Source organism: Chinchilla lanigera, unplaced genomic scaffold (genome assembly GCF_000276665.1).
Source record: "Chinchilla lanigera isolate Chin_1 unplaced genomic scaffold, ChiLan1.0 scaffold00031, whole genome shotgun sequence".
NCBI classification, from domain to species: Eukaryota; Metazoa; Chordata; class Mammalia; order Rodentia; family Chinchillidae; genus Chinchilla; species Chinchilla lanigera.
Genome location: NW_004955432.1, coordinates 5,398,838 through 5,422,480, shown reverse-complemented (window position 1 = coordinate 5,422,480; position 23,643 = coordinate 5,398,838). Strand labels below are relative to the sequence as shown.

The window sequence follows — 23,643 nt, the reverse complement described above, 5'->3', positions numbered from 1 at the left end:
TGCACACATCTCACTTACACTGACACCACATGTGCTTAGCTTTCCTTTCCTATGTGGCAGGCCATTCTTGTCACCTCTCTTCTTGTTTTGTCCGGAGCTTCCCACCATGTTGTACAATGTGCACTTAGCAGGGAAGTAAGATTTCAATAAAATATAATACCAAATGTGTATAACTGCATCCTCACAAGAATTTAGGGTGCAGAAATGCACCATGGGAAAACCATGTGAAAACAGAAGACTGACCATGCGCAGGCTGCAGGAAGAAACCAGCTCTGACGGCACCTCCATCTTGGACTTCTGGCCTCCAAATTGGCAAAGAATACATTTCTCTTGTTTTGTTAGGGCAACTATAGCAAACTACTACATACCGAAAGAAAAGCAAAAGAAAAGTAGAAAAATTTAAGACATCCTCTGGCCCTAAACTTTACGTAAAGTTTGGATTCACCATTTGGCAAGTTAAGGGCTTAGGAAAATCATCAACAAAGACAATGCAATTTGGAGGCTGCAAAATCAGCAGATTGTACAGTAAAACCTGTGATTTGTGTTATTCAATGCAGTAAAACCTTGGATTGTAACTCATTCTGCAAGTGTTCCCAAGACAAGCAAATATTTTTAATAAATTTAACTTGATAAAAGTGATGTCTTGTAATACAAGTAGTATATGATGCCAAATGTCACATGACCACAACTGAACCAGTGGTTCTTTTCTCTTTCTCTCTCTTTCTCTCTCTCTGATCTTCTCTGAAGAGCAAGTTACAGGGGAGATCTTGCCTGTAGATGAGGAGGAGGAGAAAAAGGTAGAGAAAACCCTCACTTCAAATGAGATTAGGAAGGTGTATAAAATGTGGGAAACCATGCAAAATTTTGTAGAAAAGCACCACCTGAATAAGGCTGTCAAAGTGCAAGCAATAAATCTCTTTAAGGACAATGTAATATCACATTTCCACAAAATCCTCAAAAGGAATCAAAAGCAAGTGTCACTGGATAGGTTCCTTGTTAAAGGTGCACAAAAAGAAGAAGGTTCCAGGCATGGTGGTACACACTGTAATCCCAACAATGGGAAGCTGAGGAAGAAGAATCACCATGAGTTGAAGGCCAGCCTGAACTACCCTGTAGAAAAGAAAAACGGGAAGGAAGGAAGGAAGGAAGGAAGGAAGGAAGGAAGGAAGGAAGGAAGGAAGGAAGGAGAGAACAAAAGAAAGAAAGAAACAAAGACAGACAGAAAGAGAAGGAAAAGATTCTATTGAGACAACAATTAGTGATTCCACTAGTGATAGAGAAAGCTGTTCTACACAATAACCCTCCTCTCTCTTGACTCCCTCACACCCACCATGAAGGTCTTCCAAGGTAAGTGGAGGTTAAATTGTTTATTTTTCTTTATTTTTTTTTCATTATTTTATATTATATTACAGTATTATAATCATTTTCATATGAATATATTTGGGTTGTAGAACAAATCATCTGAGTTTCCATTATTTCTTATTGGGAAATCTGCTTTGATAAACAAGTGTTTTGAATTATAAGCATGTTTCCAGAATGAATTATGTTTGCAAACCAAGATTTTATTTATATTTACTGAACACACAGAGTGCCCTACACTTTGCTGATTAAGAACAAGTTTCCCAAAAAGGGATTATTTTAGTCATCTTCTTCATCACTGAGACAAAATACCCAGCTCCGGCAACTTAAGGAGCAGAGGTTTGTTTTGGCTCATGGCTTCAATCCATTGTCCACTGACTACAAGGTAAGAAAGCTCAGCCACAGAGGCCAGGAAACCAAACACAGAGGAGAGAGCTGGGGCACAAATGCACCCTTCTGGGTCTTGCCCCCAGAACCCAACTCTTCCACCAGACTTTACGTCTGAGCCGCATGTACAACTAATCCCCACCCTCCATGCATTCACGTTCCAGAAGCCCTGGCCATGAGCCCATGAGGCTTTGGGGCACATTCTCACCAAAAGCAATAACGGGATATTGCTGTAGGGAGGGCAGAGAGCTGCTTGCTGGGTCTACCCTGCATGTGCATGTCTGTGTTCCCACTTCCACTCTCAGAGAGAGGGAGATGATAGAGGACTGCCTGTTTCCTTCCCTCTTTAACAAAAGGAGAAGAGACACTTTGCATTCAGGAAAATATTATCACAGAAATGAAGGAAGTGGAATTACATAAGCAGTGAGAATGAAAAGGAGCTAGAGAATCCAGCTAGGTAATTCTTTCGCCATCTAAAAGCAAAATAACTCCATTCTCCTATGTCCAATTTAGAAGAATCATGATATCCTCTTTTGCAGGCTATAAGTCAACCATTAAGTCCATCTTACATTTGAGCTTATCTTACGTTTATCTTCAGTTCATCCATAACTTTCTGGAGGGACTGGTATGACTATTTCATCTAGGTCACTTGTAAAACTTAAGATTTTGTTTTTAAATCTTTACCAGTTACAGATACAGAGAGTACAGCCTGAGCATCTCTGATCATAAACTCCATAATCTAAAATCAAAAATTTCTTTATTATCAACAAAATGTACAGTTTGGAATATTTTGGGTTTTGGAATTTTGGATTAGTGTTCATCAAACTTTATGCAAATATTCCAAAATCCAAAAAAGTCTGAAATCTGAAACACACCTGGCCCCAAGCATTTCAGATGAGGGACAGTCAACCTGCATACATTAATGCATTTACTGTCACAATGTCCTTGCTCTGAAATACTCCATACACAACTGTCATGCTGTTGGTGACTGCTCAAGCTGGGTGATAGCTATGTAGAAGATATGCACCACACTATCCTTTTTATTTTTTAATATGTTTGAAATTTTTCACAATAAATAGCTTTCAGTGGAAGAGCGCTTGCTTGGAATTCATAAGGCCCTGGGTTTGATCCCCAGTACTACCAAAAAAAAAAACCCTTTATTTTTACTTAATATAATGATTGAAACACCCGATTAGCTTTCGCTATCATTTGAATAGGAAAAAGTAATTTAGTATGATTACTGTTAACAGTTTAACTTACGAGTAAAAAAGTTTTTATAGTACTATATGCGAACAGAAAAGTGATGAACATAAGCTCTGTGGGAAAACAGCTTAGGAAAATGTTCATAATATGTCACAATGTTTACTAAAAAACAAGCAAGATATATTGCAGGCATATATCACATGATATAGAAAATGTACACAAATTAGAAGACAAGGAAACATAGAAAATGAATGCAAAGTTTCTCTCTTGGTGATGAGTTTAAGAGCGATTTTCCATTTTTATTATTCTTTGCTTATATGTTTTCTAAAACAAAGATCAATCAAATTTGTAATCAGAAAAAGGAAATAGCAATTAAGAAGTGGCAATTTAATGCAAAAAAGGCAGAATAGTTAATCTGGACATTATTCAAAAAATATATATACCTGACCAAAACTCACTACATTAAACAATGAACAGGAAAAGCGCTTCACACTTGGGTGTTTTCACTTTCATATGCCCTAAGACTACATCATCGCTGGGTTGGGAAAAAACATTCTTGTACCTGTAGCTGCAGGAGGTTTTTCTTTGTGTTCTAATTTTTTACAGAGACTACCTATTATAGCCAATATCCTGAGATTTCTGTCCTCAGGCATTTGAAACTCCCTGAGATACCCCTGTCAATCTAACCATTTTACACTGTACCCGGGGAAAGTCTTTCACACATTCTATGTACCTGCCCTGGACCCAAGATTTCACATTTGGGTTCTGGGTGTTAACCAAAGGCAGATTTCAAACATTATTTTCTGTGACATGATCTAAAAAGGAACTACTTTTGGCTATATCCATTGTACACACCTTTATCAATTCTACAAGATGTGAGCCCAGCAATACCTGTGCCAAGAGTTCTTTTTCTGATAATGGATAGTAAATTGTTTTCACAAGTGGGTAATAAAATTTCTTAATAAGACAAAATATTTTTAAAACCTCAAAGTAAGCCAGGCATGATGATGCATGGCTGGAGGCTGAGGTAGGAATAATACAAGTTCAAGGCTAGCCCGGGCAACCTCACTATCACAGAATAAAAAGGGCCAGGGTGGTTAGCTCAATGTCTAATGTGTGCAAGGCCCTGGTTCTAATCCCCAGGACCACAGAACAGCAGAAGCAAATACATCAACCACCCCTCAAGACTGTACATTAAAACTATTACTAAACAACATCACGATCAGTAACATTTAAAAGATTCTCAGTTTCCCCAAAAAGAAGGAAGGAAAATTTCACTTACTTTAACTTCTACAGTCCTTCCTCCATGTCCGACGTGTCTCTCTATATAATCAGAGGACAGCAAGTCACTGCAATGACAGAAATAAAGATTAAAGGGGACCCTGATGATATGCAGCACTTGAAGATGAGAATACATATCTGTATTCTATACATATCTATACATATCTGCTTTAACAATGAATCTTCCTTTCTTTCTTTCTTCCTTCCTTCCTTCCTTCCTTCCCTCCTTCCTTCCTTCCTTCCTTCCTTTTTTTCTTCCCTCCCTCCCTCCCTTCCTTCTTTCCTACCTATTGAAACTGTGTCTAAGTTGCCCAGGCTAACCTGGAATTTCTCACACCTACACTGTATCCTCCCAAGCTGCTGAGATTACCAACAGGCACCACTGCACCCAATTCTAACAATTCTTTAACCTTGCAAAACAAAATCAAAACTTTGGAGGAGGGTATATCTAAAAGGAGCAAGGGTAAGCTGACTACATCACTTATTACCATACTGCTCAAGCGAGGTGATTGCTCTGATGCTGTCATCAGTTCTAAGAAACTACAAGCAGCACCACATTCTTTTATTTTATGAGAAAACACAAAATTTCATCACAGAATAGTAAGAATAGTGAATGTACTCTGTATCGTGATCTTCAAAGTAGTTACTTGCTTTTTTTGGGTGGTGGTGGTACGGGGGATTAAATCCAGTGCTTTAAACTATTGTACATTCCTAGCCCTTTTTTCATTTTTTATTTTGAGACAGGGTCTTGCTAAGCCAGTAATTATCCAGGTTGGGTTTAAACATATTATTCCTGCTTCGGCCTCCCAGAGTACCTGGGACTACAGGTATGCACCACCATGCCCAGTCTTAAGACATTTTATTCTTCTTTTTTTTTTTTTTTACTTTAGTTCTTTTATTCAAGGTTTAATTGGCTATCATAGCTTACTATTACTTTATCTATTTTTAATCTGATAAAATACAAGCTTCCATCACTAAAAAGGGGCCCCATCATTAAAAAGGGGTCAGGGGCAGGACTAGGAAAGAACCCCCGTGGTAAAATGCTCGCCTGACATACACAAAGCAGTAAATTCATTCTCCAGCACCACAAAAACAAACAAGGGGTAGGGGGAGACAAAATGAGCTAAAAGAAACAAAAAGGCAGAAACCATAAGCATTTTAAAATAAACCCCTTTTGAAATTTCTTCAAAACAACAAACTTCTTTCATCATTTTAAATGTTCACATCATCTTAAATATGCTTGTCTTTAATTACACGTATATGAAAAAAAAATTAAGACACGATTCCATAGTCTTTAGTTTTTTAAGCACTATAATATAAATACAACTATCATTAATAAGTAAAAAAAGTATGAAGCTATAAATTCCTAATGTTACTGTATTTACAGACACTGAACAGACTAAAAATTTTTCTGGGAGAAATTACGATGTTTCTACTATAAAAACTCTCTTTAAAAATGCTCTATCACCAAGCCAAAATCATCCCAATCATAATAAAAGTGAATTTCTTAGCACAGGGCCCACCAGGATAAGTCCCATGAGGAGTTTCTTGAAATGCAAACAGAACGTGCAAGCCAGCATTACGTTACTGCAAGCACCACGATGCTGCAGAGTTGATGCCTATAATACCACCGAGGAAATGGTCATTACAGTGTAAGCCTGGACTATGTCTGTCCTGAAATAAATTTTCCTGCTGACTTTATGCAGCAATCACTAGGATGCTCTAAACTGCAAGTCATAGAAAACACAACCAAAAAAGTGACTTAAACAACCAAGACATTTATCATTTTATTAAAAATTCCAGGGCAAGTGGGACATGAATTTGCATTTGAGAATATTCAGTTCCATCAGATGAATAAATTTGAGCTTTCTAAAGTTTAGGCAGATGCTTTAAGACACTTTTAAGTATAGAAGAGTAGCTAGTAATATGATGTCCTTATTTCGTAAGAAGAACACATTTAGAAAGGGATAGATGATCGAGAGATAACTAATATTTTTGAGATATGTAGCTAATGAATGTTCACAACATACTAAATATACAAGAGAACATTAAATATGCAGGATATACTAAATTTTTTCTTTTTGAAAATTTTTCTTTTTTTCAATGTCAGGGATCGAACCCAGGGCCTCACAGATGCTAGGTAAGTGCTGCACCACTGAGTTACATACACACCCTAGGATACATTAAATGCACATAAGCAATTAATATTCATGAGTTCTTCATCTGACCACCCACCGACACTATGCAGGGCTTCCCAACTTTGACCCTACTGACATATGTGGCCAGATAATTCTTTGTCCTGATGGATCATCTTATGTATTATAGCATATTTTCCAGCATACCTGGATCCTACCCATTAGGTGCAAGTACATTTCCTACACATGCCAATTGTATTTTTTTTTTTTTTGGTTTTTCTCCAGGACCGAGAACCGAACTCACGACCTTGCGCCTGCCAGGCAGGCGCTTTTGCCGCTGAGCTAAATCCCCAGCCCCACATGCCAATTGTAACAATCGAAAAATGTTTCCAGACATTGCCAAATGGGGGCGGAGGGTGTGTCTGGAGGGTGTGTCTGCTGATACTCAGTCCTGCCCCACGTGTTCCTTGCTCAAGAGTCACAAGCAGAACTCACGTGTGTTTGTCAGGCTAACTGGCAAGCTACAACTACTAGCCAGGCATCCTGATCCTGTGTCTTTCAGACACAGTACGGTGGTGTCATTCGACCACGGCATCTGCCATCTATGGGGCTTGGCCAAACCTCAGCTCAAGGCCTTGTAACCACACATGAGGGGGACAGGCATATGCAGCAGAGCAGAAGCACACAGACAAATCTGTACGCCCAGAAAGGGCACCCCCCCTCTCCCCCACTTACACTCTGTCCTAAATGTGCCAACCTACTCATCTCTTTCCTCTTACTTCTTGCTATGTGTTTAAACTGTCTTAGCAAACCGTGCAATCTGAACATTTCAGTCTGGTCTGTGGAGGCTTCCGTTCCCTCAGCTCTGGAAAAACTCACCTGGTAGCACACCTGGAAGCTGCCACAGCATCAGAAAAATTTCCTACATCAAGGTACTTCCTGGGTTATCTATGGGGTGGCTCAGCACAATTAGTTAGACCAAGATGGACTCAACTTTCTCCTCTACCATTAATCAGTAGGGTGGCTGGCTTGTTCTATGACTGGCTTCTCCCATAGCTGATGCAATTCTAAGCAACACATGAAAATCAGAAATAGCCCAAGGGGAAAAAAAATCTATGCACTTCTTTAAGAGTATGCAGACCCTTCATAAAAAAGCTCCTAGCATGCACCTTCTCAAAACATCTTTTCCATAAACTTTAAAGAAGGACATTTGTCTCTGAACAGTCAAGATTCAAGATTCTCCTCCCTGGAACATCATGGCTACTCAGAGAGAGAGCTGAACAGTGGTGGAGGGAAGGAGGGAAGTAGAGAGAAAGCTATTGTGCAGTTAACCAACAGCTATTCTCGTTCTGTCTTCCTCCTTCCCTCCTGCTCTTTCTCCTCTCTTTCCCTTTCTTCTTGACACCCTCTTGTTCTTCCAAGGTGATGTCACATACGTCACACATTTCCAAAGGTCTCTGATAAAAGTGAAACTGAACAGCAAAGACTTGCCTCAGATAAAACTGGTAATTGCTCCAGCATCCATATCATACCTTGTTAGCCAAGCACAGACTCAAAGGAGAAATGCCAGCCAAACTTTTGCAGAAGACTGTCCCCCAGCCTTGATACCAGTCTGAAACAACTCCCCTAGGAGTGGGAGAAAAACACTACTACACAGAGACAATGTTTATTAGCATAGCCACCCCGATCCCTTCCCTTAGTAATCTGAACTAGTAAATTTAGAGAACAATCATTCAGCTACCAGAGGAAAGAGAAGCAGAAAAGCAGAAATAGCAGGAAGTGAGTTGCAGCGGGGGTGAGGACCAGAGTGAGAGCTGGATCCACAGATCCAGAACAGCCAGCCCATCCTTGACAGTGAGTATCGGTGGGAGGCTGTCCCCATCCTCATTATCCACGGCAGAAATGAACCCAAAAGCACCTGAGTAAAACACTCCTTGGAGGGACAGCAGTTGTAGTGGTAATAAAAATAATACTAATCGTATTTTTAAACAATTAGTAAATCTTCCAGGTTTCCAAAATTCAAGGGAACATTTTCCTGTGTACTATAGAGTATGAGTCACCACAGGAATGTAATTACAGCAAAGAAAAACTCGTGGCTCAGGAATTATGCAGCTATTTCAACCAAGACTTTATCTACAAGTCTGGCTGGAAAAGGCTCCATGTAATTTAAACCAAAAGCAGCCCATGCAATTTGGTTGTGTTTGTTCGCGGTATTGTGAAAGTACTCTGAGTATTGTTATTTTAATTATTAGGCTGAAAACCCTTCTATTTAAAATGTCACTGTTCCTTCCACTAAACCATAAAATCATTGCTCTATCATTAAGTTAGAACCTAACTAAATTTTCTTGAAGCTTTTTGAAGTAGAGATAATCAAAATTATATTCTTTCTCTTAAAACAGTCTTTTTTTTCATTCTTAAAGTCTACTTAAATCATTTTAAGTGTAGAAAAATAGAGGATCTCCTTAGCAGAGAGGAAATTTTATTTCCATGTAAATGGATAAAGTACAATTCTCACTATGCTAAAAACTATTCGTTACTGATTGATGTGTGTGAACGCTTCTTTGTGAGCTTCGAAAGATAAAAGTGAACGTCATTTTCAATCAAATTCTATAGGTCACTCATTTTCTAAAGGACGTAAAGAAATGTGATTAAAATTAGAAATGTACTCTGAGGTCCGCCCCCCTTTTTTAAATTTGCATGCCACAGTAAGGCCTGGAATAAGCAAGAATAAAAAGCAATATAAATATTTCAGTCATAATAATGATTATCTTTTGTCGAGTGGGCAACTGTCATGAATCAATTCAGCTGGTACAGTACAAAGGTTTGGGAGTTAAAAACAAATATTTAATTTATGTACCAAGGGGCTGGGGATTTGGCTCAGCGGCAAAAAGCGCCTGCCTGGCAAGCGCAAGGTCGTGAGTTTGGTTCCCAGTACCGGAAAAAAAACCAAAAAAAAAAAATTTATGTACCAAGTTTAGTCAGGTTATTTAATCTTTATGAACATAATGTGCCCATACCTAAAATGGAGATCATAAAGTTGGTACAGCAGTAAACAACAACAGACCTTATTTCACCTAATTTCAATTATCCTGATTTTAATCATCCCAGTCCCTATTTACCCTCCAGACCTCACTTCCATATTTATTGAGAAAATGGAAACAGAAGAGGGCTCTCAGAGCTCCAGTCTACCCACACTCCTGCTTCTGAACCTGTCTCTACCAGGCTATTACGTGGGCACCCCAAGCCCAACATGTCAATGCCTAACTCTCCTAGCCAAGGCCCTGCATTCAATTCCACATTCAAAATTTATCTCTGTGTAGATCCAATTGTCCACAGAGGAGTCTCTAAGATTCACAAGGGCCTGCCTCCTCAACTAGACGCTAGTGTTTCTAAGAATTTTTTTTCTTTTTGGGGGATGCTGGGACTCAACTTCAGAGCCTTGTCCATGCCAGGCAAGCATTCTACCACCGAGCTACATCCCCAGGCCTCTAAGAATCTTAAAGATGAGACTCACACATTCTCGCTCAAACAAAAGGCTATTAAGAATCTTCAGGGCATCGTGTGCTCCACAGGACTTAGCTCACAGTCCAGAGAGAAGGGGCGCCTATCCCAGAACTCCACAGAACAACTGTGGAGTTGTTTTGACTAAGAGGCTAAATCCAAATGAGTGATACACTGGTCTCAACATCAGAATTTCTAGGGCTACGGGACTGCTTGGTAACTCCTATTCCTACTCCTGTTGAACAGGACTAGCTTCTGCAGTCACCGGTCCTTATCCCCATTGTATCGTAAGTGTGCGAAATAGATTAACATTTTAGTGCCAAGATCTGTAACCCTCCTCCTCAAGAAGACTGTGCTCACACTTGGTTACTGTGATGATGGTTCAGATGATGAGAACCTGAACTCTTTGAGTTTTCTTTTGGTGCTAGAAGGCAGGTGAATCCAACCTGTGAGCTGCTGGTTGGACATGCCTGCTACAAACTTGTATTTTTTTAAAATAAGTTTTTAATTTACATACATTAACTATACTCTATATTTTATATGCAGTCTAAGACATTCCTCTTCATTCAATGCAGTCCAGGCAAGCCACAAATGTCCTGGCCACAGGTTGTACATGCCTGCTAGCGACATGAGTGTTTTCAGGGGTCATTTTGGAAGAATTCAGTGCACTTTGCACACGTGATGAACATAAATAAATTGTGGCCAGAGGATGGACTGTGGATGATTAAGGATGGCTATAAATTCATTGTCACTCCTCTCCTAATAAAGTGCAGAACCATTTCTCCTGCCCTTAAACCTAAGCAGAACTTCACACGATGAAGCAGAAGGGATACCATGTAACATCTAAGATCTACACTTAGACACCCCTTCACACATGTGGAACTCTCCTTTTTTGAATCAAACCAGCCAAAACAACTCCATCAACATGTTCTGGTTGATAGTGCATTCAAATATCCAATTGCGCTCGTACCAATTTCCAACCTTGGAACCATTTTGGATCTTCCAGACACAACAATGCCCCAGTTGATATTACATAAAGGTATCTCCACAGCTCACCTACACAACTGTGTAGAGTAGTCAGGTGTGGTGATACACATCTGCAATCCCGGCACTTAGGAGACAGAGGCAAGAGGATCACCACAAGTTCAAAGCCAACGTGAACTACATAGGCAGTTCAAGGCCTGAACAACACAGAGAGTCCCTGTCTCAACAAAACCAAACAAAAAGCAGAATTGTGTAAAACAACAATATGCAAGGCAACAGTCTGATTATGCCATTATATTTTAACATTCAATGACTGCTACACTGCATAAAATTAACTTTGCGTTTTTCCGTAGATGAGTCTCCTAATCAAATATTTCACTGGGTATTTTAGTTATAAAAAGTTTTTCAGAAGAAAAGAACTCAGGGGCTGGGGATATAGTTCAATGGCACAGCACCTTCCTGGCAAGCATGAGGTCCTGAGTTTGATTCCCGGTACCCACCCTGCAAAAAATGACTCAGAAAATGGAAGCTTTAAGAATCCTAATTTCATTGTTTTATTTAAAAAGACTAAGTAATTATAAATTCAGAAAGCTTTCTTAGAAGAAAATACTCTTCTCATTATCCCCATTCTATGTATCTTTTCCCCTAGTCCATACCAATTCATCTCTCGCCTTTATTTTCTTACTTTCTATAACCAAGAATGAACTTTCCAGAACATTTTGACAAAGTAATGTCTCCTTGAGAAATCTCACTACAGAAATTAGATAAAGGTCCTTAGACCATCAAACCAGTAAGAATTAACTATCCAGTCTTTAGCTTTGTTTTGTGCCAAAACTGTTATCTGCTTCTTCAGCATGTAATAACCAATATTTAAAACTCCTAATTTGTTTAAACTAAATTAAATTGAAACTACAAAAACAAATTGAAAGCTTATAAACAAACTACTTTTTGAATGAAAGTTTTATTACTTTTCAATCTGTAAACATGAAAATTCCTTTCCTGCTTATGGCCGTACAATTTTCTGTACACCCTTGTACCAAGAAGTAGCACTAATTTAGTTACAGTCTACTGAATAAGTCATAATCTAATGAGAAAGCTTTCAGTGTATATGTTAGGACTGGAGCACTTAAAGTAAATGTGTTTAGGTGAAAGCTGAGATGGCACTATCATTAATTTTAGCTCTTATTTATAAGATCTTTATTCCAATAAAACAAAAGTGTCCAAGCATGGCTTTGTAGTAGAATCATAAGATTTTAAAAAAGAAAACAAAAGAAAAGAAAAAACAGAAAAGCCTGTGCACCACTACAGCTATCAAATCAGAATATCCTCACTTTATTTTGACATTTTAAAAGTCACCAGTCCATAAAAGCATAACCAAATTAACAGTTGACAAACACTCTTGTAAAATTCTATTGACACGTAAGGGTGTTTGACATATTCTGATCGGCGTAACTCATTACGACTTTAAAAGTTGAGGATATAGGGGAATGTAGAACAGCAAAGTAATTACAAGAAGTCTGGGTGGAATGAAGGGCAGGTTTTCAACAGAGGAAAACATTCTCCCCTCCAATACATCCAAACCAAGGATTAACTTCAAAATTACCTAGATTCCTATGAGTATCTAGAAAAAGAAAGGTTTTGGTATTTTTTTAAAAATTGAATTTTGTGGTATAATTCACATAAATTATATTCACTGAAGACTCCAATTTTCATAATATGAATTACTTGAAAATTAGACTCGGCAAGCTAGAACCAGCCTCAAACTTCTTCCATGTATTGTCAACTGCCTCATCTTTACCTTCCTCTGTTTCCTCACTGTCTACATCCATATTTTAGAAGACCATAGCCCTTGACAAACTCCATCATCAGAAATCACAAACAGCCAAGAGCTGAAAGTAAAATCGGTCCCCTAACTCTACCTCCACGACCCCTTGAGCAAGCGGGGTCCCAAATTCTACCTCTTCCTGGCACGAGATTACCTACTATCTACCTGCCACCAACACTCACAGCCTCCCTGTGTCCGTCTGCTTTAGAATCAACACTAATCAGGCCTGTTATCTCAGTTTACATCTACCACCTTCGAAAGCTCACACTTCCAAGTCACCACTCAGCTCCAACTCTCTCATCTCTATATGCCTGTGTGCCCTTAGCATCTTAAGATGCCCCTGATGACGCCTTCTGGAAGTGCACTTAGCCATTAGGAAAATCCACCCTTTATCTCCAACCTCTTGTTGGACTGTTCCTTTCACTATCTTACCCTGCAATCAGCTTTGACCTTCAATCCCTGTTTTCCCTACACCTCTGTTCAGTGGGGTCTGCACATCTTTTCCAACGAAAGTCTGGTGAAAGTTTGGCACATTGTTGACATGTCGTACTACTTTCCCTCATTCCACTAAAAATCACCCCACTCTGTATCTCATGTCATAAAACTGTATCACCTTCCCTGGTAGTCACTGATTTCCAGTAGCTTCACCTCACTGTGTCGGAGTTCCTGGTTTACGATCACCCTCTCCAACCCAACTCTTACTTACTGCTGATTTTGCTATCTACTTAGGTGACTTTTCCAGTCACAGCTTCCCAGAACCTTAAGCTCATTTCATCCAATGACCTTTTCCAGCTCATCCACCCATAAAGCCATGGCCATCCCCCCTCTTTTTGCCCACCACAGTCTCAATTTCAAATCCCTCCATTTCTGCCCACCTCCATGCAGTCTAGCTTTCTCCTTGAATGCTCCATTTCACTCCTCTAACCCCAGGAAAGCCCACCACCGTTCAGCTTGCTACCATTTCAGTCCCTCGCTGCCTTCATGTCTTGCTCCCTTCCCTGTTGCTCCTGAATGCAGTCTTAAAACTCACTACCTTGCAAACTTCCCTCCACATTACCTAACACGTGAGACTGCCCTGACTAAACCAGCGCTGCTCCTGCTCCATGCCTGGGCAGGGCAACTGAATGAAGCCAAGAAACAGGGCACCACTGCGCCATCTGCGCTCATTTTACCCTAATGAACACTTCTCTTCAAGTGGGCCATTAAAGCCGCCTGCGGTCCCTTCCCAGAATCACTCTCCCACTGCCTCAATACAGTCCATGTCTTCTCTCTCTTCTAACCTTCACCATCTACCTCCTCCCATCCATTTAGGAAGATGATTTCACTTCCTGTATCACTGAGAAAAAAGAAACTTAAATAAGTTCCACAAAATCCCACTCCTATATCTCTACACCTAACAGCGTCTGCACTCATACTCTCAGCCTTTCCTCAGTTACTAGGAATGAGCCGTCCATGCAATTATTCAAAGCCAATTCTCCCCCACCAATCTCCGCTCATGCACACGCCTATCCATTTTTGCCTACTCAAAGACATGGCCCCAGGAATAGTTCCCTCTCTTGTATCATATCAAATTCTCTCTTTCTACTAAATCTTTCCTATCAGTATATAAACTGCCATTTCTTCCATTTAAAAAAAAAAAAAAAAGGAAGTAACTGTCAGCACCACTTCCCTATCCAACTACTACTACATCTCCTTCTGCCTACTAATCAAAAGCACTGGAAAGAATACCTACAAGCAGTATCTTTCTTTTCTCTTCTCCCTCATCTCTTAATCTAATTAGGTTTTCCTATAGCCAGGCGTGGTGGCGCACACCTGTAATCCCAGCACTCGGGAGGCTGTGGCAGGAGGATCCCTGTGAGTTCGAGACTGGCCTGGGCTACAAAGTGAGCTCAAGGCCAGCCTGAACTGCATGGCAAGACCCTGTCTCAAAAAGACAAAAAAATAATAATAATTAGGTTTTCCCTGTGCCACTTCACCAAACCTGCTCTTATTAAGGTCACTAACTACTTAAAGTTCCACTTTTTATAAAATATTGTTTTTCTTCTACTTCTCTTTCTGCTGTTTCTCAGCTTCCCTTGCTGATCTGTGCCCATTTTCCCAACCTCAAACATTAGAGGTCCCCAGGGCTCAGTCCTTGATCCTTCCTTCTTTTCATACTCACTACCTTGGTGACTTCATCTTTTTTTTATAAATTTTTTTTTTTTTTGGTACTGGGAATTGAACCTAGGACCTTAAGCTTGCCAGGCGGGTGCTTATGCCACTGAGCTATATTCCCAGCATCCATCTAATGTTTTCTCGTAAATAACAATTATATACTGATGACCTTCAAATTTGTATTCCCAGCTTGAATTCTGCTTTGAACACCAGAAACATATACCCAAGTACATGGTCAACATCACCCCTTACTATCATACTCATGCATATCACATGTAACACACCCACACTTGAACTCTGGATCTTGACAAACTCGACTTTCCTATAATCTCATCTTCGTAAGTGGCTACTTCATCTAATTATCATGGCCAAAAACCAGAAAGTGATCTCTGATTTCTCAACTCCCTTACAGCCTGTATCCAACTGATCTGAGTATTCTGTCAACTCTATTTACAAAACAGTTTCAGAGTATAACCATTTCCATTGCTTCCACATCTGTCTGAGGCATCATGATTCATGCTTGGCTTACAGCAATAGGTAAGATGTATTCTGTCAACCATCAAGGATTCTCTTACTGTCTGTGTGGAGAATAGAACAGTTCTTTTTTTTGTTTTTGTTTTTTTGGTTTTTCTCTGGTATCGGGAATCGAACTCACAACCTCGCGCTTGCCAGGCAGGCACTGTGCCGCTGAGCTAAATCCCCAGCCCAATAGAACAGTTCTATCACTGGTAAAACTACAGACTAATAGGCATTAATGATGGTTAATTGTTTCCTCCTTATAAGAAAGTAATCTTTCAAAATTCAACAGAAAAGCCTTAAATTCTGACTCTTTTTTGCATCCAAGAATCTAATGAAGGACAGTGAGTATGAATGATATTTTATGGCATTTAAAAATAATTTAGAAAAACATGGTCTTAACAAGGTTATTACAGAAGCATATACAGGGCTGGGGATATAGTTCAGTGGCACAGTGCCTCCCTGGCAAGCGCGAGGTCATGAGTTTGATTTCTGGTACCAAAAAAGAAAAAGCTTATAGAGGCTGGGCCTGCATGCATGCTTGCAGAATGCTTGCCTAGCATTGAGAGAAATGTGTGTGTATGTGCATGGGGGCGGGGGGTGGATCCTCGGTATTGGATTTAGAGCCCCGGCTGAGCAATACCCCCAACCATTTTATTGTATTGCATTTGATGTCATTTCATTTGACACAGGGTCACACTAAGTCGCTAAGTTGCCCAGGTTGGGCTCAAACTTGCAATCTTTGTACCACATCCTCTCAGAGTGCTGAGGTTACAGACAGGTGAACATCACTCCTGGCTTTAAAAACTCTTTAATAAGCATTCATAGTCTCAGAAAAAATGTCCCCTGTGTTAACTAAAATCACAAAATTATAAAGAAAGCATACAGCAATTACATAAATAAAATAATGCAAGGAAAAAATAACTGGAAAGAAATGCCCCCAAGTGTTAATAAATTTCATCTTTGGGTGGTGGCATTATAGTCATTAAAAAATTGAGAGGGGTTTCTATTTTAAACCATTTTTTCTGAGTATTTATCACCACATTTATCAAAAAGTATGTTTATAAATTTATTTTTTCTTTCAGTTCAAAACTTAATAGCAATAATGAAAATAATCGTTAAAATTTTTGAGCCCTTACTACTATTACTGCTATTACTAAAATTAATACTAATGTTATTGATCTAACAGCTAGATATATATGAGCTGAGCCCATACAACAACCTTGATAAGAAGGTCTTAGTATCGCCACACAGCTGAGGAAACTGAGGCACACAGCCTTATATTTAACTTAAATTTAAGGCCTTTAAAACTAATTTACTCAAGAGTAAGCAGTAGCAGAAAGAGGGACGGCCAGGTTCAAATGCAATCAGCCAGACTCCAGGGCTCATTCTCCCCCAGAAACCCAACCCCAATGTGTATTTTTCCTTCTCCTGTAATTTTTTTCTCTTTTGGTGAGAAATGGCCACACACATCATATCAGCCCCCAGACTCTTCTACAGAAGAACAGTCATGGGCAAACACGTCAGGCACTCTGACAGCTTCCTTTGGGCTTACTTCCATTCTCCCACTCACATCTGGCTAACTGCACTCCGGGCCTGCTGTGTAGCTGTCATCCTGAATGCTTTTGTACCAGGGTCCTTGAAATTTTCTTTGCTGCTCTCCTTACTGTAACCTGTGTCCTATATCACACATCCTCATCTTTCTGGATTTCCTCTTATTTTATTGGACCTCAGTGTCCAGCACCTTACAAATAAGGAATACATAATGCTTACCTATTTCAGTTCCTATACATACACTTTCTAAGAACTTACCTCTGATGGCTTGGATTTGTAAATACAGAAAATCAGCAGAATTTACACAAATTACTCCACTGTCTCCCGTTGTCTAATATTACTATTAAGAAGCCTGGTCTATTCTGATTGAGCTTCCCAATGTGACCTATTTCTCTCTCCCCAAGCCTTTATTTTTTTTTTTTTTTTTTTTTTTTGAGACAGTGTCTCGCTATGTAGTCCAGGCTGGCCTCAAACTCGAAGCCATCCTCCTGCTTCTGCCTCCCAAGTGCTAGGATTACAGCACCACCACACCCGGCTTAGAAGCTCTTTGGATGTTCTCTTCCCTCTCAGCTATTCTAAACCTTCCCTCTTCATGTCTTCATGTGGAATTTCTTTCATTTCCTGTCCTGAGCAATCAATGGGCCCTTTCAAGGTAGAAATTCATGTTCTTCAGTTGTATGAATTTTTCTTAAATTATTTCTTTGAAAATTTTATCTCTGTCTTCACTCTTTACTGCTCTTCTGGGACTCCTGTCAGTCAGGTATTTTAATGTCCTTCACTGAGACTCAAGTTTTTATCTTACCTCACCAATTTTCCATTTCGTAACATTCTGCCTTATTTTCTAGGAGAGTTTTCCTTCCAACGATATTATTCAATGCTTCTACTGATTATTTACTGGTTTTACTATGTTTTCTAATTATTTTTTCCTAGATCTCTAATACCATTTTCTTGTTTTATAGATGTAATAACTATCTCACTGACCACATTATCGTAAGTTTGGGTTTTCCCTGCATCTTTGTTGTTGTTATTTCAGCTGAATTCTTTTCATCTGTTTGTATCCTCCCACCCCTTTTTTGTTGTTGCTGTTAGGTGCTCTCTTCAAATCTCTGGTGATCATTGGCTCTTCGCTGTTACTGAAAGTGAAGCATCAGCCAGCCATCCTCCCAGAAGCTCTTAAAGAACAGGCCGGCTCTCTGGAAGGAGGCAGAAATAGCACTAGAAATTCCCAATGTCAAGTCTCAGTGTCTACACATTTTTTCTTTCTTTCATTCTTTTTTCCTCCCAGTATTGCAGATTTAACTCAGGGAGTGCTGAGCTACATCCCCAGCCATTTTTATTAAATTATTTTAAGACAGGGTCTCATTACGTCCCTTAGGGTGGCCTCGCACTTGGGATCCTGCTTCAGACTCTTAGTTGGTGGGATTACTGGAATGTGCCACCATGCCTGGCGTGGGCTGTGCATTTTTACCACAGGCTGACCAGTTGGTGTGGGGCGTGAGCCTCCTATCTTCTTGGCTGGACAGTAAATCCTGGTACCAACATTCAAAGACCCAAATTGGGGACAGGAACTACAGGCCACCAACTCAGCATGCAGGGATCACTGCAGTCTCCTGCTCACAGGAAGCAACACTTCCCTTGGTCTGTATCCTCCAAGCCACTTGTTCTCCTGCTTGTGCCAGAAAAATGGAGATGCATTTCCCTGATTGCTGGCATAGAGAAAGAGAGCTTCTCACTGCTCCTTCTAAAGAGTCAAACTCACGATGCAACAAGTAGCATGTTCTGTCCTCTACTTACTAAAATTCTCTCTCTGACATTTCCATTGCCAAATTGTAAGCCAATGCATTTCAAGCCTGTTTTTGTTTCTAACTCGTGGAATTTCAAGTTATTGTGTACACTATGAGTTCTTCCATTACTGGTAAAAGGAGAATCATCATGATGGAAAGAAAATCCCCCCCCTTAGAGCAGCAGGGCTGCAGGCATTAATGGAGGTCATGGAGTACTTTTTGTAGACATCCTTTCCAACAACAGTCTTTTTTTTTTTTTTTTGGTACCGGGTATCGAACTCGGGACCTTGCACTTGCCAGGCAGGCGCTTGTGCCGCTGAGCTATATCCCCGGCCCCAACAACAGATTCTTATCCAGGCTCCACACATGAAAATACACTGCTACCTGGGCACGGTGGGGCACACTTGCAATCCCAGCAATTGGAAAACTGAGGCAGAAGGATTGTCATGAGTTCGAGACCAGCCTGACTACACAGTGAGACCCTTTCTCAAAAAAAGAAGAAGAAAAAAACGCTGCTATGTCCTCCAAAGGTATGGTCTCTGAAAAGTCTGGAATTCTATTTGGTTTCCTTAATCATCTGTTATCCTATTAATAATATTTAAGCAGACATTTCTGTTTTATGTAAGACATAAATAATCGTTAAGCCAAAAGAGTAGCAGTGGTAGGCCTCACTTCTCCCATGTGTTTATAGATACAGAACAAAATAAAACATAAAATGATGTCAGGTTTGTCACTCCAAGTTTTGGAGTTTAATATATTTAAAAATTTCATACACTTAAATTTTCTAAGGTATCTCATATCGCTGCTTCCAGAATCTTTCCTGCGTTCCTCGTGTTGAAATTTAGAGTCAGCTTTCTCCACTCTGTGAAGTCAATCACATCTTGCCCATTCTCGCTACACCTTCTCAGGTCTTACTAATGACTCTCATCCCTGGTTCTCAGTTTTCGGTACCCTCACTGCCACTACAATACAGCAAAGACTTGATCTGCCATCTTGCCAAAACAGTGTATCACTGTAAATGTTGATGTTTCTATTATGAGCATACAGTGTTGTTTTTTAATTTGCAGTACATGTTTGCAGTACATGTTTACATTCCGTGTGGAGTTGTACATGTAACAAACATATTTTAATTCCTTTTTTTAATCCCCTCCCCCAGTTCTTGATCCCCTTCCATTTGAGAAAGATCTATTTCCCTGCCTCCTATTAACCACCTTTTAGTTTGATCTTTGTTTTTACACTGGGTTTCTCATATAAGATAAACCATGTACTATTTAAGCTTGTGTGTCTGATTTATTTCATTTCACATTATGGTATCGGGCCAGCGATATAGCTCAGCGGCACAAGCACCTGGCAAGCGCAAGGTGCTGAGTTTGATTCCCTATACCAAAAATAAATAAATAAACATTATGGTATCAAGGTGCACCCATTTTCCTACAGACGCTTTATGATGGAAAATAACTGGATTAAAACCAAGTCCACGAATTCTCAGTAAAATCTAGCCATGAAATGTACACCCAAGTAGAAAGACACTGGGCCAGGGATATAGCTCAGTGGCATAAGCGCCTGCCTGGCAAGTGCAAGATCCTGAGTTCGACTCCTGGTACTAAAAAAGAACAAAAAAAAAAAGTAGAAAGTCACAACTCATAATTTGTTTCAAGATTCTTTTTAGTTTGTTTGTTTTCCAGTACCAGGAATTGAACTCCTGACCTTGTGCTCGCCAAGCAGGTGCTGTGCCGCTGAGCTAAATCCCCAGCCCCAGCTAAATCCCCAGCCCCAAGATTCTAGTCCTTAAAAGGTAATCCTTTCACCTTCTCACATTTCAGTCTGTTCCTTTAGCTGTCATTTCTTTACCTACCTTTCAATTCCATGGAGATTTCCAGCTAATATCTGTAAGTTTATAATTACTTTTGATGAGCAAATGAAATTACAACAACTCAAGCAATTTTACTACAATGTTCAGAATAAATAATGAGGTTTTTTTTAATTACACCAGAACTAAATAGTTGAGTGTGGCCAATTTCCAAACTGTCATCTGGAAATCATCCTCACTGATGCCATTGATAGTGTAATTGCTCAAAGCTTTGCTAAAACTCTCGTTTGGAATCACCTTCAGAGATGAGGGGACACATGAGAAAAATCAGTCCCACTGTTTCTTAGCTGTATCTTCTGAGTAACAAATATGGGCTGAGTTGGTCTTACCCGAAATGCTTAGAACAAGAAGTATTCAGATTTCAGATTTTGGAATATTTGCAAATGCATGCAGTACTTTGGGGATCTAAAGACAAAATTTGTTTAATTTTCGTATATACCTTATGTGGAGCTAGAATGTAACTTAATGGTAGAATACTTGCCTGGCATGCATGAGGCCCCACATTCAATCCCCAGAAGCACAAAAAAATTTTAAAAAATAAGAAATGTGTAGTATGGTGGCACATACATGTGGGCCCAGCTACTCAGGAGGCTGAGGCAGGAGGATCTTTTGTACCCAAGAATTCAACACCAGCCTGGAAACATATTAAGATCCTATCTCTTTAAAAAAGGGAGAAAAAAATTTTAAAACTCATATATTTTAGACACATAGCCTAAGGGTTATTTTTACAATAGTGTGTCTGCGTGGGTTTTTGGCTGTTTCTTATTTATTTTGTGATTTCTTCTGTTTTGTTTTTGAAACAAGTTCCCACTATGTAATCTAACTGGCCTTGATCTCACTCTATAGTTAGGCTGGCCTTAAACTCATGATCTGTCTGCCTCAGCCTGTTGAGCACCGGGATTGCAGGTGCACCACCACTCTCAGGTTATGTGTGTTTTGACTGTGACCTGTCATACAGGGTCAGGCATAGAATTTTACATTTGTGACATCAGGTTGATGCTCAAAAATTTCATACTGTGGAGTATATTTGGATTTCAGATTTTCAGATTAGAGATACTCTATCTGAAATGAGTCAGGCTAATCACCCATGCTAGTGCAAAGATGATTCTGGGTGACTTTTGACTGCTTCCAAAACTGAAACACTGCATATCTGACTGATATTATTCCACCAAGAAAAAGGTCTGAAAATGTGCTGGAGACTTTGACAGCAAATCCCCCAAAAGACTGAGCCCCGGTATGAACAATAGAACTGTTATTATAATAAATGCTGCAGTCTCTCCGGGTGACAGCTTTGAAGAGACAACTCACTTGGCTATCCAAGGTCTGAGGAGCTGGTTTAGAAAACCCATGACTTCATAACCACTCCTAAAACTGACTTGAATATACAATAGGAAGAACTAATCAGAATGTGACATGATGGCCTATGCTGTGTTGGTTTCTATTTTCTAAAGAGCTAATAATCATGTTAAAAATGCAAACATAAAAGCTACATATGCTTTGTTCTCCTATACTCTTATAAAATTATTGCTAGGAAAATCTTGTAGGAGTGAATTTTCCTGTGGAAAATTACTGAACTTTTTTGCACCTGAAAATATGCAAAAGAAGATAAAGAAAAGAAAGTCAGATAGACAGACAGATATATGGAGAGAGAGTGAGAGAAAAAGAGACAGACAGACAGAGAGACAGAGAAAGAAACATCTATACTCCAGACACAGATTACCTAAAGACTCTGCATTGAGCAATTGTTTTCACAATTATCAGATGAATCACTGTATTCTTCTCAATCTAAATTCAGCCACCATTCTAGGAAAGTAAAAACAATGCTTTCACTGCTGCGCTTAAGTCACAGATTTCAAGTTCTGTTTCTATAAGGAAGAAATCAACGAATAACAAAAAGCCTTCATGTTCAGCAACTGAAGAAGAGGAGGTCCTGAAACAAAATAATTTTTGTGCAAACATCCGAAAGAAAAAGACTCAAGACAAATCTACATGGCTGATATATTCTTCCCACGGCTCTCTCTAGTTATCACTCTAATTTTAGACTTTGGTGTAAAAAGAATTAGGATGGGGGGAGAATATTTTAATAAAAATTAATCACTGTCCTTGCCTACTAAGAGGACACAAGGAAAAAAACCTATGAATATTCTATGGAGCTGTACTGAGACGTATAAAGCTGTAAGAGTTAACAGGGACTTTTAAAGATTAAAATTCTGCAATAAAATGAAATGAAATGTAAATAGGACTAGGGGTTGCACAGGACTAAAGGAATATTTCTTTAAAAGCCTCAGAATCATTGAGGGGTTTCCTTATGTGCAGACTCCTGGGACAAGAAGAACAGTATCTAGACCGTAAAAGTCTTGGAAGAGAACTGCAGCCCAAAATCCCAAGTAAAACATTTGTCATGGTTAGAGGGCGGAGATTTTTACAAGTCAAAGAGAGATAAGCAAAGGACACAGGGAAGAACAAAGGAAACATAAATAATAAATAGTATCCACAGTAATAGCACCTAAGCCTGGGAAGAGTCAAGCAACCCGTGCAGAGGAGCCTCATTTTCATTGATAGCTCGGGGTTGGCACAACTTTCCTGGATTCTGGGCCTCCCATGAGGAGGGCTGGGTCGCCTGGCTAGGGTAACAGTAGTGCACATTTCTGAATGGAGTGGTTAATCCTTACAGAACTTGTACATACTTTCCTCTCTTGTCCTCTGACTGCAATTGATTATGGGTAACTAAAATGACAGAAAGCAAAACTGGATAAGGGGAGACTGTATCATTCAACTATTGAGGCACAAATACCACATATTCCCATTTACTTATGGAAACCAGTAGGTCAGTCTTACAGAATTATGGGATGGGTTACCAGAGATAGAAAACAGTAAGGAGGAGGAGGAATGGAATGGAATGAAGAGGGACTTCTAGGAATTGAAAAGGGTTCTGGGGGCCAGAGGGAGGAGGACACAGGTAGAAGAAGGGTAGAAGCACATGAACAATGCACAACATGCCAGGTGGGGTGGCGCACACCTGTAATCCCAGCACTCGAGAGGCTGAGGCAGGAGGATCCTTGCAAGTTCGAGGCCAGCCTGGGCTACAAA

At 39.7% G+C, this 23,643-nt stretch overlaps 1 protein-coding gene across 5 annotated transcripts in view; it reads right to left on the bottom strand.

Moving 5' to 3' along the window:
- Positions 1-23,643, bottom strand: part of Adam22 (ADAM metallopeptidase domain 22) — a gene marked incomplete at its 5' end in the record, with an annotated part of 230,265 nt that overhangs the window by 113,802 nt on the left and 92,820 nt on the right. For all 5 annotated transcript variants that reach the window (XM_013516010.1, XM_013516012.1, XM_013516013.1 and 2 more), the window contains 1 exon segment: positions 4,232-4,298. In XM_013516010.1, the coding sequence (XP_013371464.1) occupies positions 4,232-4,298 (67 nt within the window).